This window comes from Eucyclogobius newberryi, unplaced genomic scaffold (genome assembly GCF_026437365.1).
Source record: "Eucyclogobius newberryi isolate DKJ021-1_F unplaced genomic scaffold, fEucNew1.0.hap1 SCAF_1, whole genome shotgun sequence".
Lineage (NCBI taxonomy): Eukaryota > Metazoa > Chordata > Actinopteri > Gobiiformes > Gobiidae > Eucyclogobius > Eucyclogobius newberryi.
The window spans coordinates 33195322-33210651 of record NW_027315723.1 but is presented as its reverse complement, the minus strand read 5'-3'; the positions used below and the strand labels follow the sequence as shown (position 1 = coordinate 33210651).

The 15330-nt window shown below is 39.0% G+C and overlaps 1 protein-coding gene across 2 annotated transcripts in view; it reads right to left on the bottom strand.

The window, feature by feature from the left end:
- Window positions 1–3060: 3060 nt before the first annotated feature.
- Window positions 3061–15330, bottom strand: part of snap25a (synaptosome associated protein 25a) — a 40920-nt gene continuing 28650 nt past the window's right edge. Inside the window, exons 3-8 of one of the 2 annotated variants that reach the window (XM_072444439.1) lie at window positions 14664–14705; window positions 9475–9523; window positions 7941–8058; window positions 5219–5338; window positions 4778–4922; window positions 3061–4638 (exon numbers count right to left, since the gene is read on the bottom strand). In XM_072444439.1, the coding sequence (XP_072300540.1) occupies window positions 4570–4638; window positions 4778–4922; window positions 5219–5338; window positions 7941–8058; window positions 9475–9523; window positions 14664–14705 (543 nt within the window). In that variant the 3' untranslated portion in view covers window positions 3061–4569. Of the gene's footprint in view, window positions 4639–4777; window positions 4923–5218; window positions 5339–7576; window positions 7695–7940; window positions 8059–9474; window positions 9524–14663; window positions 14706–15330 lie in introns of both variants that reach the window. The other variant, XM_072444430.1, reaches the window with a different exon arrangement.

The following is a 15330-nucleotide window of genomic DNA, read 5'->3' as shown; positions in this document are numbered from 1 at the left end:
CCTGAAATATTTTTTCTGAGATGTGACTTTTTGGCATTATTTGTACGAGGGACACGAGGGACACGAGGGACACACACAGTCTCTATCTGTCTTGAATCTGAACACTTCACATGTAACAGAACGGGCGAGAGTTCAGCGACAGAGGAGCGTCTTGAACTGCTGCTCTGCACCTGGGGCTCATCCCTAGATGGTCACTTAACACGACTAAGACTATCGGTCAAATTCCGAACTAATAGGGATGTACCCTCCGAAGTCGGATGGATGCCATCCCTGCGTATGAGCCCGGGCTTTCCCCAAAACGCACTCCAGTTATCAATAAAGACAACGTTGTTTTGAGGGCACCATCTGGATAACCAGTTGTTGAATGCTGACTCAGAACCATTAGTTGTAAAAAAAGATATTGGAGTTTTTTACAATTTCATTCATGTTGTGAATTTCATGTTTTGTGATTGAAATAATCAGGATATCTTACCTTTGTAGCTCCTTGTTTGATATGTCTAGTTAATGTGGCTCACGTTGCTTTCATATCCTTTCTATTTTTATATACAGCAATATATATATATTATATTTCTTATATCTTTGTTCAGCCTCTTCTGTTTTTAACTTGATGAACGTTTTATACAGATGTTTTTTCTTTTTCACATATGTTTATTATGAACGCTTGCTCTTTATTCTGACTTCTTTGATAGGACAGTGTTTATCACACAGAAACATGAATATATCTACACAGTTATTCTCTGCTTTGACCCAATATAATAATAATTATATTATAATAATAGGGTGCACGGTGGCAAAGGCGGTTAGCGCTCTTGCCTCCCAAGAAGGAGATCATGGGTTCGATTCCCGGACCAGACCAACATCACATGATCTCTCTGGGTGGAGTCTGCATGTTCTCCCCGTGTTACCGTGGGTTCTCTCCGGGTTCTCCGGCTTCCTCCCAATCACATGCATGTGTTAGGTAAAATTGGTGACTCTAAATTGGCCCTAGTGAATGAATGTGAGCGTGAACTGTCTGTAATGTCTATGTCTCTGTGTTGGCCCTGCGACGAGTTGGCCACTGTCCAGGATGTACCCCGCCTAAGGCCCAAAGTCACTGGGATAGGCTCCAGTCACCCGCGACCCCGAAAGGGAACAAGCGGTAGAAAATGGATGGATGGATGGATATTATAATAATATAATAATAGCTTTAACATCATCTGTTTCTCTATAGATTGTACTCCAAACTCTGAGCATTAAACTGTTGTTGAGGGCATAAATAGTTTCTTCAGTTTTTGTCCTTTTGTAGATTAATTTACGATCTTTCTTAATTTCCTTTTTGAAATCATAATGAAGAACAAAGAATAAAGGGGCGTGGTCAGTGATGTCACATATGAAGAGGCCACTGGTTGTTTCATTCCCTGTGATATTAGAAAATATATTCAATATTGGTAACGCTCTGCAAAATTGTGATCCACTTTTGAAAACAGTGTTATATTCAAGTTACTGTTAAGTATTATTTTTATTCAAGGACTGTCACTTTCAAATAATATTCAAGTATAAGTACAAATAAGTGATATAATTAATAGTTAATTGTAATTAATAATGTGTAATTCAATATAATCACTGAAGTAAATTAGTGAGAGTAACAAACAACTACTCAAACTACTCTTCAAAGTACAATTTCTACCAAACGTTCCTGAAGGAAACTGTTGTTATGTAACTGATTACAACAAGACCCCAGCTAAGAAAACTTTAAAAACACTTTATGATATCCCTAGTTTTAATAGCCTTAATAAAGCATGAACATATAAGAGTTTATTCATACTGATTCAGGCTTGGTAACTACTTCATTAATAAACAGACGCTTAACCTGAAAAAAACTAGAATCTATCTTCTTAATAAACTATTTGTTGATCATGAATTAAGTATTTGTTCATGCTTTATTAAGATGTACTTATTAAACAGCGTTACCATTGGAAGTCCTTAGCAAAACATATGGATGAAATAAACATAAATAGTAAAACCAGACTTGTACATGAGTTAAATGTTATTTTAGTTTATTATTTGAAATGTTACACGGTGAGACTTTAAAGAGAAAGTAGCATCTAAAAACTCACTGTTGAGAACAATGACAGACTTTGTTGAAGTTTGATTCATGGCCAGAGTCACGTACCACACAGAAACACAGAAACATGATCATTATCTTACTGCCAACTTCCTCCTGAGCTGGTTATTCAGCATTCGTTCTTTTGTTTTTTCTCTTCAGCATTTCCTGAAACCTAAAGTGGCTCGCACTCTCGCCTCACAGCAAGAAGGTTTCAGCTGGGATTCCAGGACCGTCCGGAGCTTGCATGTTTCTCCCCGGGCCTGGGTGGGTTTCCTCATCAACCCAAAACATGCACAATAGATCAAATCCTCCTGTGAAGATCGTCCTGACCACGCTGCGTTTCCCCAGGCGCTGCACTGGAGCGACCTCTGGGGGACAATCAAGTCTAATCCAATCTAATATAGAACATTCCTCGTCATTTCACACGGTTCAAGGTTCAAACTGAAGCTTTCACACACATTTTCATTCAATTCACTCTTTTTTTAAACAGCACATTTTACAAACTTCTTTCCATTTGTCATGATGGGTTTTTAATCCATTTGGAAAAGGCTGTAACATAACAAAATGTGGAAACAGTGAACACATTCTGGATGCACTGTATCCACGGCTACAGGCTCGATAAAGGATTTCAATATATATAGCTCACCACAGCAACATTTGAATAGCCTTAATAAAGCATAAACAAAGACTTAATGCATATAAAGAGTTAATTAATAATGACTCAGGCGCAGTAAGTTTTAGATTATGATCCCTTAATTAAGTATTTACAATAAATATAAATAAACTATTTGTTGATTTTGCTTTAGGTTATTAATATATAATTATTATTTGTTTTATTATTTGTTTTATTATTTGTTTTATTAAGGTCTAGTTATTATAAAGTTGCACCCTTGAAACCTGTCTGACTCATACACGTCGTATTAAATCAAATCTCTGGACTGAAATAGCGAGAAGAACGACAGACACGGGAGCCATTCGGGTTTATTAATTTTAATCAATTCAGCTAGCTACAAAATGTCCACCACTTCACACACTGACAGGATACAGAGGGAGTCTTAATAGTACATGCGCTGAGGACATCAATCTCACAGTTGAACTTATTGTGTCATTCAGGGTTGGGTTTTAATCACCTTACTCTAACTACTTTGACATTTGGCGATTTGGTGTGCATAGCTCTATATAGAATACAGAAGCGAAACGAAAAGGAAACAAAATAAAAACCTTTTGTATGTACTGTGTTGCTAACAGTAGTAGTAGTATTATAGTGTTGGTATTTCTTTTTGTCTTTTTTATACCAATAACAAACCACACAGGGAGAATAAACTTACAGGTACAGTCTTCTTATAAAAGTAAGGTCTCTCAGAAATATGCGTCTTTGCTTTACATTGCAAACGTTTATTTTTATTCTTTTTCAGAGCATTCAAAACCTATGATACAGTTACACAACCAGTCCGCATCTTTCAGCACAACAACGTCATCACTGAACTGCATAATCGTTTTAGAAAACAGGTCATTTTTTGCGATACAACCCAAAGTCCTCATTGTAGTCACCGCCTTCCTCTCACATTTTTGATCCCCTTTGCATTATGTTACAACAAGATGGTCACAGTCGGTAAATATATCGAGACAGAAAGAGTGGCACTATTGCAACCTTGCAGGAGTATGGAAACGGTGTCCTAATACTGAGCATGCGTTTTGTCAACTTGCTACTGCCATGTTATAATTTTTTATATATATTTTTCAGACAGATTTTATTTATAAGACTAAAATCTACCATTGAGTCATGCAGAGAACGCACAATTCACATCACTTGGAATGCAATGTCTAATACAGCTACAGAGAGTCTAGTTGCACATTGTCTAAACAGTAACTGAGTATGATTGTGATGGAGGAGAATGTACGACTGGCTTTGATTGTAAGTGCTTCACACCATCTCTTTCGTCTGTATCTTTGCTTAGTAAACTCTATGTGTCTCCCCTCTCCATTTAGTTTGTGCCAACACTAAAGTAAAGAGCATGACAGGAGCCTAAGTGACAGATTTACTAAGACCTTACTGAATACTGAAAGGAAAAGGATAAAACAAACAACTTTTATAGCATTCCTAACATATACTTATCATCCAGAGCAGTGTAATTTATATATATATCTTATATATATGATATGTTATAATATATGATATATATATATATATATATATATATATATATATATTGATATAGATTAAAAACTTCACAGGTGAGAAGAGAGCCATCAAGTCAGCACTATATACAACCTTTGGAAAGAATGATGTACGAAGTATAAGAAATCATTACGAGGACAATCATCTTGAAAAAGCTGGACAGACGACACAGAACAACATTTACAATGGGGAGGGGAGGTGATATGTGCAGTGTGCAAACCTAGAAGGTCAATACCATGATGAAAGCAAGTCAGCGCCTGTTGGAGTGAGGCGCAGGAGCGTTTGAGCTCTCTGCGCACAACGTTTAGCCACTGCCCAGCATCTTTGTGGCGCGCTGGTTGGCCTCGTCAATCCGGGTCTTGTTGGAGTCAGCCTGGAACAAGGAGCAGAGTTAGAGTGTTCTGGTGATTACTCATCACAGTTTGAAATAAGTGCTGATGATTAAACTGAGCAGGAGACGTTCTGAGTCAGTAAAACTTAACATGTCTATAACATGACAAAGTCGCTCGTACCTTCTCCATGATCCTGTCGATCTGGCGGTTCTGGGTGTCGATCTCGTTGCCCATGTCGAGGGCCATGTGGCGCAGGTTTCCGATGATGCCACCCACCTGCTCCAGATTCTCGTCCATCTCATTTTCCCGGGCGTCTTCTGTTACCCTGAACACAAACACACACACAGGTTCACGTCTGGGACTCCATATTTCACCTGTGACCCTTCAGTGTGTAAGGAGTCTGAGCTCACACCCCCCCGCAGTGTTTGACCCTCACAGTCTTTGACCTGGACATGTGTTTGTCTGCAGTAAAGCTTCATAAAGTAATCGTTACTACTGTGATATTCTGTGTAAAATGACTGTCTCCACCGCGTAATGGAAACATACAAGTATGACATTAATTCCTTGCTGTATTTGAGTGTTGTTACCGTGTATGTTTGGAATGAACCTTTGTCCTCGTACCTGCGGATGAAGCCTCCGCTGATGGCCATCTGTTCGCGCTCGTCGACCACGCGGGCGGGCTGACTGGCCACCACGCCATCCTGGTTGTTACCCCAGGCCTTACTGGCTCCACTCTTCATCCTGACCAGCGTCGAAGGGTGACAATCAACATAATCAGTCACAAAACAGTTTTAAAGCTTAAAGATCAGACCTCCACCAGGCTGCCTTCACTTCATATCTACAAAGAGAGCCTGGATTCGAGGCGTTGTGTGACGTTTAGTAGGAGCTGACGTTAGTGTTATTTGGTCATGCATCACAGAAATATATGATCAAGGGACTAGAGGGACTATGTCAAGCGAAGCATTGCAGGCACAAGCTTGTTATGGTCTGTCTGATGTTATATCTGCTATAACATACGGAGTCACACTAATGTCTGCTGTTTAAAGGTCTAATAAAGCATGCACTTATCAGCAGAGTGAGAATCTCTCTCCTCCTTTAATGTGACAAGAGTGATAGTGTGGGGTTTTTAAACATAGGCCTGCATTAAACATAGAACATGGAGGGCGAGAAACTTATCTCTTGAATATACTAAGTACTGGGTATCTTCTTGTTTCTTATATTAGATCATGATTGAAATTGATATCTATAACCTGGATAGCTTTGTCTTTAATTTAAAAAAGCAAAAAAGCAACAACATCTCACTGAACTTAAAAAAATGCTAACCTAAAATAGAACTCTGCTAAACCTCTGTAATGCGCTTATTGTATAACATCCAAAATGTCTAAAAAACCCAAACTATGACTTTGGTTTAATGAACAAAATGATCCTTCCCACCCAGACCCACAGTGAGACCCCTGTGTGACATAAAACAGAGAAGAGACAAGACAACAACTGTGACAGAGTCCAGACGATTACAGCAGACAAACTGCTCGACAACAAACAAAGAAAACTGGAGGATGTTTTCAGAGAAATGCAGTGTGCACCGAGTCCCTGCACTGCTCCTGTGTCTGAATATACAGTCTAACTCCGCTGAGATAACAAGAGGCTCTGAAGCTCATCTCTGGGTTTGTCACAAGATCCCACTTAGTAAAACCTGTTCAACATTCTCCAAAAAGCATGAAGGCCTTTAATTACAACTGAAACTCTACATCACTTTTGTAATGTTTATCATTCTTCAATCTTCAGCACTTAAAAGTTAATGTAACAATTTAAACTAAATGACCTATATAGGAGATACAAAACCATGACAAGAAATGGATCCCTCACATCTGACACTTCTGATTTACAGCACAGATTCTGCACAGGCTTTGTGTAACACACGGTGTCCCAGGAGGACACATGGACACATGTAAACAAGGCTCTAATGCAGAAGTGTTCAGGATCCTCATGTGAGCAGCGGACACAGCCTCTCGACTGGTGCTGGTCGACTCTGTGAAGAGTTTCACTCATTGAACACATGTCTCTGGAACAATGAGAAGTATGTCTCACTTTTGTATAAATGGCTTGAATCTATATTTTTTCAACAATTTATTATATTTCCAAGTTGCCATGACAAAAATCTAATGAATAATTCCTTTCTATCAGATAAGTCATAAATGGAGGAGCAGCTGTCGTTCTAAATTCCATAACTGCACTGTTTATGTGAACATATAATTATAACATCTAAATCACACGGCAGAACCGTTATGAGTTGCATCGTCATGCATGCAAGAGCATTCCAGGGTCATGCTCACAGTCATTCAGTCTGTGACGTTTGTTTGATGAAGGGGGAGTGTTCAAACAAAAGGGTCTGGTTCCTCTAAGGGTCTGCTGATGATCATGCACACGAGGAGAAGTGTCAGTCCTGGACCCGGCTCTCCACAGTCCTGTTGTCCACAGACTTCATGGTCTTTGTTCAGCTTTGACCAGAAAGACTGAGGCCAAGAGACTGTGTGAGCCCGGGCCCTGCTCTGGTGCTGTACTGTGATAAGACAAGGGCCAATGGGCTCATGGGTCCAGTACTTAAGGACAAAAGGTCTCTTAAAGATTCTAGGGACTTAGCCATTTGTAGGAGAGAACTTCAGAAAGAGTTAAAGATTTTGAAAGGAGGTTTTACCCAATCCAGTAATGCTGATTTATTGTGGATATTTAAGTCTATTTAACAATAGTTCAGGAGAGGTTCCTTCAGTTTTTCTTTCTAAAGGACGTATTGCCTCCAACATGACACATATATATGTAAGCATGCATGAGAAAGACCCATCACCTCAGAGCTCAGAAAAAGGGGCAGAGTTTTAGGAGCAGAGCAGACTATTGGCTGATGGTCACCATAACGTGACTTCTCTGATTTCTACAGTATACTCTTATTCTGGTATGGCAGGCAGGCAGGCAGGCAGCACCTACTTGTTACATGGACAGGAGCAAAGACCACAGAATTTCCCTAGATCGTTCAAATTCTTTTCTGCATCCTTCATGTCCTTATTGATTTGGTCCATTCCCTCCTCGATGCGCTCCAGTTGCTCTGATTAAACAAAGCCATTTAGCCCCCACAGAACGAAGCGAGAGAGAGAGAGAGATAGAAGAGGAGCAGAGAGAGAGAGAAGAGAGGGAGAGAGAAAGAGAGAGGGAGAGAGAGGAGACAAGGGAGAGAAGACAACAACTTCAGACACTCACTTTGACGAAAGAAAGTCCAACCAAAAAATAAAAAATAACCAAAACGGGACGCCACCACATATGTTGAACCTCTGGGCTCGTGGTCAGTACCTACTTGTTACAGGGACATATGAAAAGCCCACAGCATTTCCCTAAATCTTTTAAATTTTTCTCGGCTTCCTTCATGTCTTGGTTGATATGGTTCATGCCATCTTCGACACGATCGAGTTGCTCTGGTCAGGACAAAGGGATGACAGTGTGGAATGAATTTCAGAGACTGTTGACAGAAGTATGAGAAATGGTAAAGTCTGCTGTTGGAATATGTGTGTGGCGGGTTCAGAAAGCACTGATCTATCCACATTGAACACACTTATGTCATCAGAGCTTCTTTGTGCCGTGGAATGAAACCAAAGCACAAAGGATTTCATAATGACGGCGTAAATGAGCTGGAACTGTGGGTCATTGACTAAAATAAACCCAGTCATGAGTACAAGATAGGTATTTTGAATGCAAAACAGTGTGTGAGTGAGTGTTTACATGTGTCATAGTTTAAAATAGTTACTAAAAAGCAATGTATAGTATGCGAGCGATCAAAAATGTGTAATAGTTAGAAATGCATTTTGGTATTTTGGCACATTCTTCAATCCCAGTTACTTATTCTGTCATTGTTTCATACTGTCGTTCTCTAAAGCAGGTTCAGGTTTCAAAATTGGACCCTGGAACTGACAAGAAGGGACTTTGGTGTGTGCCGCTATGAACTATGGGAGTTGTAGTCATGCTAGCAGTGTGGCGGATGGCGTGTTCACTTGTTTCCTGGTCATGAGTGTGGTGCAGGTCTGGAGGGTGGAGTACGGTTAAAAATGAAGCACATTGAGAAACTCTTCATTGATTTCTGTTTTGTAAAATCCCTGGTTGGAATGAACTCAGCTATGATTTAGAGATAAGGGCAAAAGTACTGGGAGTAATGGGCTGTATCTGTAGCCGCCTTAAAGCTACAGTCAATAGTGCAATGTCAAAGGTCAGAACAGGGTTGTGACCAATCAAATAATGCCACAGAAGCAAATGAGATGTGCATTATTCCTTCCAAGGATTGTACAAAGCAAAGGTTTTGTTTTTGTCATTACCAGCTAAATCGATCGTTTCTGTCTCATCCACCGTTTTTGGTTCAGCTACGAAATCATTTGACTGTTTTTAAACTTTCCTTGAATTTACTTTTAAAAACAGTCAAAATAATGTGTCACTAACGCCACAATTTACCGCCTAAACGTGTTTTGCTGGAGAGTTTGGCGCTCCAGTGGTAGACGTGATGGATAATACAATTTGACAAAGGCCCTACATTGTTTTGGGGGGTGATAAAAGAAAATGAAAAGAAAAAAAAAAAAGCTGCTGGCAAAACAAGAGCAGTTAGGCGAAAAATAAGAAGTTACGTTAGCGAAAGAAAACAGGATTTTTTTTTACAAATGAATCTGTTAATTTGAAAAAAAAGCATGCACTGTTAAATAAATAAATGTGTCTTAGCAAGTAACTCAATACAAAAGCTATTCATTTATTTGTAAGAGAAGAGACAAATACGTGCTTCTCATACTGTATCAAATAAGAATACTAGCTTTGCAGAGTACTAAAAGTATTCTGGTGAGAGTGTGACTTACCTCCCTGTTCGTCCAACATGACCAAAGTCCTAATACCAGCATCTTTGCTCTAAAACGCACATAAGAGAAAGAGGAAAGTTCAAAGATATACACGAAACACACATTTTAAGCTGTTGGAATCACAAGAAACCAGTGTCCTCTTTGCCAGTCCCAAGCCTATTAGCTGGTCAACATAAATCTTACATTGCTGCTTTTACGCTAATAATAAAACAGTTTTCTATTGGTCAACATATTTTTACAATGTGCTATGAATTCATCAGAGGTTGAATTGTCAAAGCATGTTTATTGGTTGCAAGTGATCATAACATTCCAGTCAAACTCTGACCTCTTGCCATCAGAGGTACTTTAGCCCCTACAACTGGACTGGATCGGACTGGGATGGACACAATCAGCAATGTCTTAGGGTTCCTGTCTCCGGGCCCTGCACTCATGGTAATAATAATAATAAACAAAATAATAAACTACTAAACTAAACAAGACAGGGAAAAAACAAAAAGTAAATAAGTGATAAGTAAAGTAAGTTTGGTACATGCACCCTAATGGAATTGACACATTTGTCTCAATTTCCAGTAAATATGTCCATTGTCAATGTTTGAAAGTTCATCATAAAATGGAACTTTTTATAAATGTCCTATGATATTTTGGTCCAGTCCTTAATGGTGGGTTCAGTCCTTGTCATCCAGGTTTCCATCTATCGTTTCAATTATTTGAGTATTTATATTTATTTATTTATACATGTATTTTAAAGTCAAATTGAATATTGATGTTGAAAACAGGCTGCAGTGCCTCAGTCCAATATTTAAGAATAATAAGGCAGTCCTATTTCAGTCATATTTTGTATTTTTAAGAATATTCTTGGGTTTCAGGGTGAAAAGTCAAGAACAGTCGTTAGAGGAGGGCGATATGCTAAAACATGTATATCATGATTTTCTTGTGGTCAAAATTTGATCAAAACTTTGTATTTTTAGAGGTATTTTTAGAGGTAAGAGGTAATTTAAATGAGCTTCTTCTGAGAGTTCACACTTCATTACAAATGGTTGAATCCACATGACTCTCTCAGAGCGTTGCTAAGGGTGACTGATAAGAGGTGTGGGTGGTGAAAAAAAAGTGTCTTTGTTTGAGCAAAGAGCTGAATTCAAGAAATAGCATGTATCCTCACAGGAATAAGATCACGACTCAACTGTTATCACTGAAGTGCGTGAAACGTCCTTCAAAACAGTCAGAAGTCATGACTGAAACTCTGTTGTGACGTTCTAATTTAATAAACCATCTCTTCCAGAATACCGCCACAGTTTCCCTTACCATGACCTGTTTTCTGTGCTGGGTAATTTAGAGAGAGTTCTTGTGCTCCCCCAACACACGGTGCAAGCTTGTATTGATCAGAAGGTCAAAGGTCACCCTATACACCCTAAACTGGAAGTGTGCAAACCGCCCTCCAGGGACCAGCCGTAATGCCAGTGAAACCGAGCAGCGCCTCTTATTAAAACCAGCGGCTGTCGTCGTAGTTCTCTTTACAAACGACTCTTCAGTTACACCAGAAACCGACGGCTCAAAGGCCACAGCTTGACCGCTTTATCGACACTGGTCAGTAAGATGCTGTAGCGGTAAGTATGTTGTATAGTTCAGCAGTTCACAAACTTAACACCAATTTATCATTTTGAACGTAGCTTTCCACACGCTGCCAGACCTGTTTCTAAACGCAAAGTAATGTCTCATCACGCCCTAACTTATACGAAAGTGAAGCATTCGTATGATTCATGCCAGAAGAAGCATCAAAAGCAACAACATCATATCAATCAGAAGAGGGTAAAACAAATATAGCACGAGACTGAAAAACATCAGAATTCTGCAGAATCAATGATAAAATGTATGACACAAACTGCTGCCAGAAGTAGGTTCCAAACTCATCCATTTACTGTGTCCATGGCAGGAGTTTTGAGGCCCAAATACATAGTTCTGAATTTGAGAGGGATGAAGAGGAATAAAGCTGTTATAAACGATGTTTGAAAAAAATATGCAAAATCAGAAACATTATTTCTTAACAAATCAGCACTGAGATTGTAAGTGGAAACGGTACATTCTTTTTGTTCGCTTGTGCAAGAGGACTCATGATTTATGACTATGTTATACCTTTAGCAGGCTTAAAATGCAGCAGAAATGAAGTAAAGCAATACGTCAGTGATAGGCTTCTCCACTGCATGTTCTGATGTATTAAAAAACAACAAACGACGGCTAAGACTTGATTCCTGCTCGCACCGATAGTCCCCAATACCATTATAGTGTGTCAGAGAAAGCCACCTCCTCAGCACTTCAGTGAGCGGGCGAGCGATGTGCCAGAGACGATGGGCAGCAATAAGTAATCCCAGGAGAATAAATTACAGTGTCATTTCGCCCGCAGAAGGCCCACAGCCGTTACAGTGGGTCTCTGAGGGAAAGGCAGTGCAATGAGTTCATGCTCTAGTGGTTCTGCTGCAGATAAACCCAGAGGAACACGTATGAAGGCATGGCACTGAAGGCAAGATTAGCACCACTTGTTTTTCCCTACAGTGAGGTCATTGGATCGGGGAATTACAGCCACTGCCTCACCTATAGATATCAACTAAACAATAAAGATCACGTTTAACAAATGTGGCTTTATTTTTCTTATTATACAGCTCAAATGTGTCACAGTTAATAACATGAAGCACTGGGGCTGTGTCTGCGTCTGTGCTCGCTCGTCCTGTTCACACACCCCTGACCTCTGCAGACGTCTGCGCCTCATCGACATCGTCCATGAAACTGGTTAGTATGTTTAACTTTGTTTCTGTTTGGCATGTTCTTTGTCATGTCCAGGGGCTGAGTTTTAACAGATTTAAGGCTCTTTGAAGCTTTTGGTGAGTAAAGCTTTTGGTGAGACTTTGGGGGACCTAACGCGTTGTCCCCTCTTAGGTGTTAGGTGTGTCTGCTTCTCTATATAGTTTTTATATACTTTACAGCGTATCAGTTTAGTCTTGATTTACTTTGGTCTAGTTCACATTTAGTTCCAGGTTATATCTTCATTTTGATGTGATGTTTGTGCAAGTAAAACCTCAGTGCATCCTCTAACTCTAGTTTACTTACTCCAGGAAGTACTGACCAACAAACACCTCTAATCTGCTCTTATTATAGTATCAACCGCCTTTTTCTAATACAACGGGCGCAGCAACAACGTTCTAATCAATGTTCTGCTTCTTGATCTTGGTTATAAAAGCTCTTTATCAACCTTCCTGGACAAATCAAGTTTCAATAAACCAACAGAACACAACACAACTGCATTAAGCTGTCAGCTAAGACCCATTTAGATCACGATTAAATATTAGTGACAAAACTATTAACATTGTAAATAACATGCTGCTCCAGAGATGAACAAGGATGAAATAAATATCTTGTGTAAGGTTCAGGTTGTAGGCGTCACGCTCACTGTTTACTATGACGTTTCCTTGAGGCATTGTCTTACTGTTTGTATCGTCATATAGAGTAATCCTATACACAGTAAGTATGTGGCTGCGCCTCGGGGCAGGGACAGGGCGGGGCTGAGGGGTGTGTGACCACGATCAATATGACCTTCAGAAGAGCGCCGCCTCTGCTGTTTCCAACTGTCTGACTTTCCCTCGGCTGTCTACAAAGATTAGCAAAAGTGCTCCACCATTTTACGTGTTGTGGCTGCTTCGCTCGCTCTTTTCACTTGTTGTAGTATTAAAGCTGCACTGTGTAACTCTTTTGTGTGAGGGCACATATTCATTGAGACGTTATCGATTTGTCTGGGATGTCTCACAGTAAGAATAAATGCTTGTAAGTATTTTAAAGGAAAACTAAATAACAGTTTAACTTGTATGAAATGTATATAACTCCCTGTGATGATTAAATGTATTTGTCTCAACATTGACCCAAAGACGAAAAATATCCCAGGAAACCCTTGCTCTTTTTTTTATATATATATTTGGCAACCTTAAATGTTTTTGTGTGTAGTGGTCTTATTAAAAAAAAACTATTTATTTTATTGGGTCTGTTCTTTGACAGTGTAGTTCCACATAGGAGCTGCAGGGGGAGCTCTATCGTCAAAGTTACTCAGTTCTGCTGTTGAACAAAGTGGACCCCCCTCCAGAAATGTTACCTAGTGCACCTTATAGTTGTAGTGGTTTAATTCAAAATATGAATATGTGAGTAATTCTGAAGATAAGAGTGAGCAGTACTGACCACACAATGGAAACACCTCTACTTTAATGTGCTTTTCTCCAGTTAAAAGAGTTTGAGGCTGGCAAAAGAACAGTGATTTACAGTAAACAACATTGTGAACCATCTGAAACGGCCTCATAAAAGGTCTACTTTGTATAAAATCAGAAATCTACATTCTAGACATTGTAGCTCATCTTTTTTCTTGTTACAGTGCATTCTGTGTATTCAGCTCCTCTTTGTTCTTGAGCTCCAGGTTTTCAGTACAACATGTTCTGCACTGCACAATGGACCTGGTGCTACATTGATTTAATCGTGAAGGATGTATCTGAGCTGCAGGTCTGGACGACAGTCAATATTACAATGTTGTGATTTTGGGCGTTACAAAAATACATTGAATTGAATTGAATAATGTTGGAGAGCTGCAACAAAAATACAGTTCCTTAAAAAACTATTTTAAGGACGCATGTTTTTTGTTTATAAGCACGAATACGGCATTTAGAAGCATTTGTAAATGACTTATAAAAGTGTATAATAAGCATTAAAGAAAATGTGTGTTAATAAACCATTTACACTATTAAATAAATACACCATTATAAATGCCTTATAAGCACTTATAACAAATAAATAGTGCTCATTAACATCTTATAAATAGTTCACAAATGAACCTTGTGTAAAACGTGACTAAACCTTAAACTGTCAGGAAAAAAAATAATTATTAGTATCATGATTTAAAAGCTACTGTAGATTTGACAAATACTATTATTTTGTCTTTTATTGGAGCAAGAAATGTAATTACTTTTCAAATTGGATTACTTGCAGAGCCCCACAATATTGCATTTTTGGAAACATTGTACGAGTCTTTTCATATGAACTAAATCAACAGCCCAAGTGCCAAGTATGAAATTGTTTCCCTGCAATATTCTGTCCCAGATTCTATGAAAATAATGTATTCATAAACAGTCAAATTTAAGTGTAGTTTCCATGCATTTTCTTACCTCTTCCACGAGCTGCAGCATACGACGAGTGCTCTCCAGCGACTGTGGAATAAGACAAAACACTAAAGTCAGTTTTTCAAGTCACATTCACAAATGTACCCATCAAAATGACATAAACTGATGAGGCTCATGGTAAAGAAGCGCGCCCTGGTGTGTCGTGTGATTCACTGTACAGTAAATGTGCTCCTGTATCGTAAATAGAAGTCAATGGGAGCAATCAACGGGACACAGAGCGATCAATATCTCACATTATGATCGTCGGCATGAGCTCTGTCTTTCAGCGCCAACTCGAACGCATCAGAGTTTAATTCACACATCAAACTTGTCACTATTGTGTGATTTATCTAATGGTTTGACTTGGTTTGATCGAGATCTTGGATAATAATGACATTCCTGAAATGTGCGGCGATAAAACTTTGCGTTGTCGTTTTCGAGACTTCTTAGATCTCGAGAAGAGCTTATTGATTTTATATTTTTTTCCCCACTTGTATTGATCGTTTTCATTTTCACTTGTATTGATCTTTTTCTTGACTGATTCATACCACATTATTTCACTGACAATATTTCAAGTTCTTTGGTGTGAATCACAGTGTTGGGCATTTTATTAACACGTGTCTTTTCAGTGTTTCTGTTTTGTCAAATACCTATAACCAAATCTCCATTATTA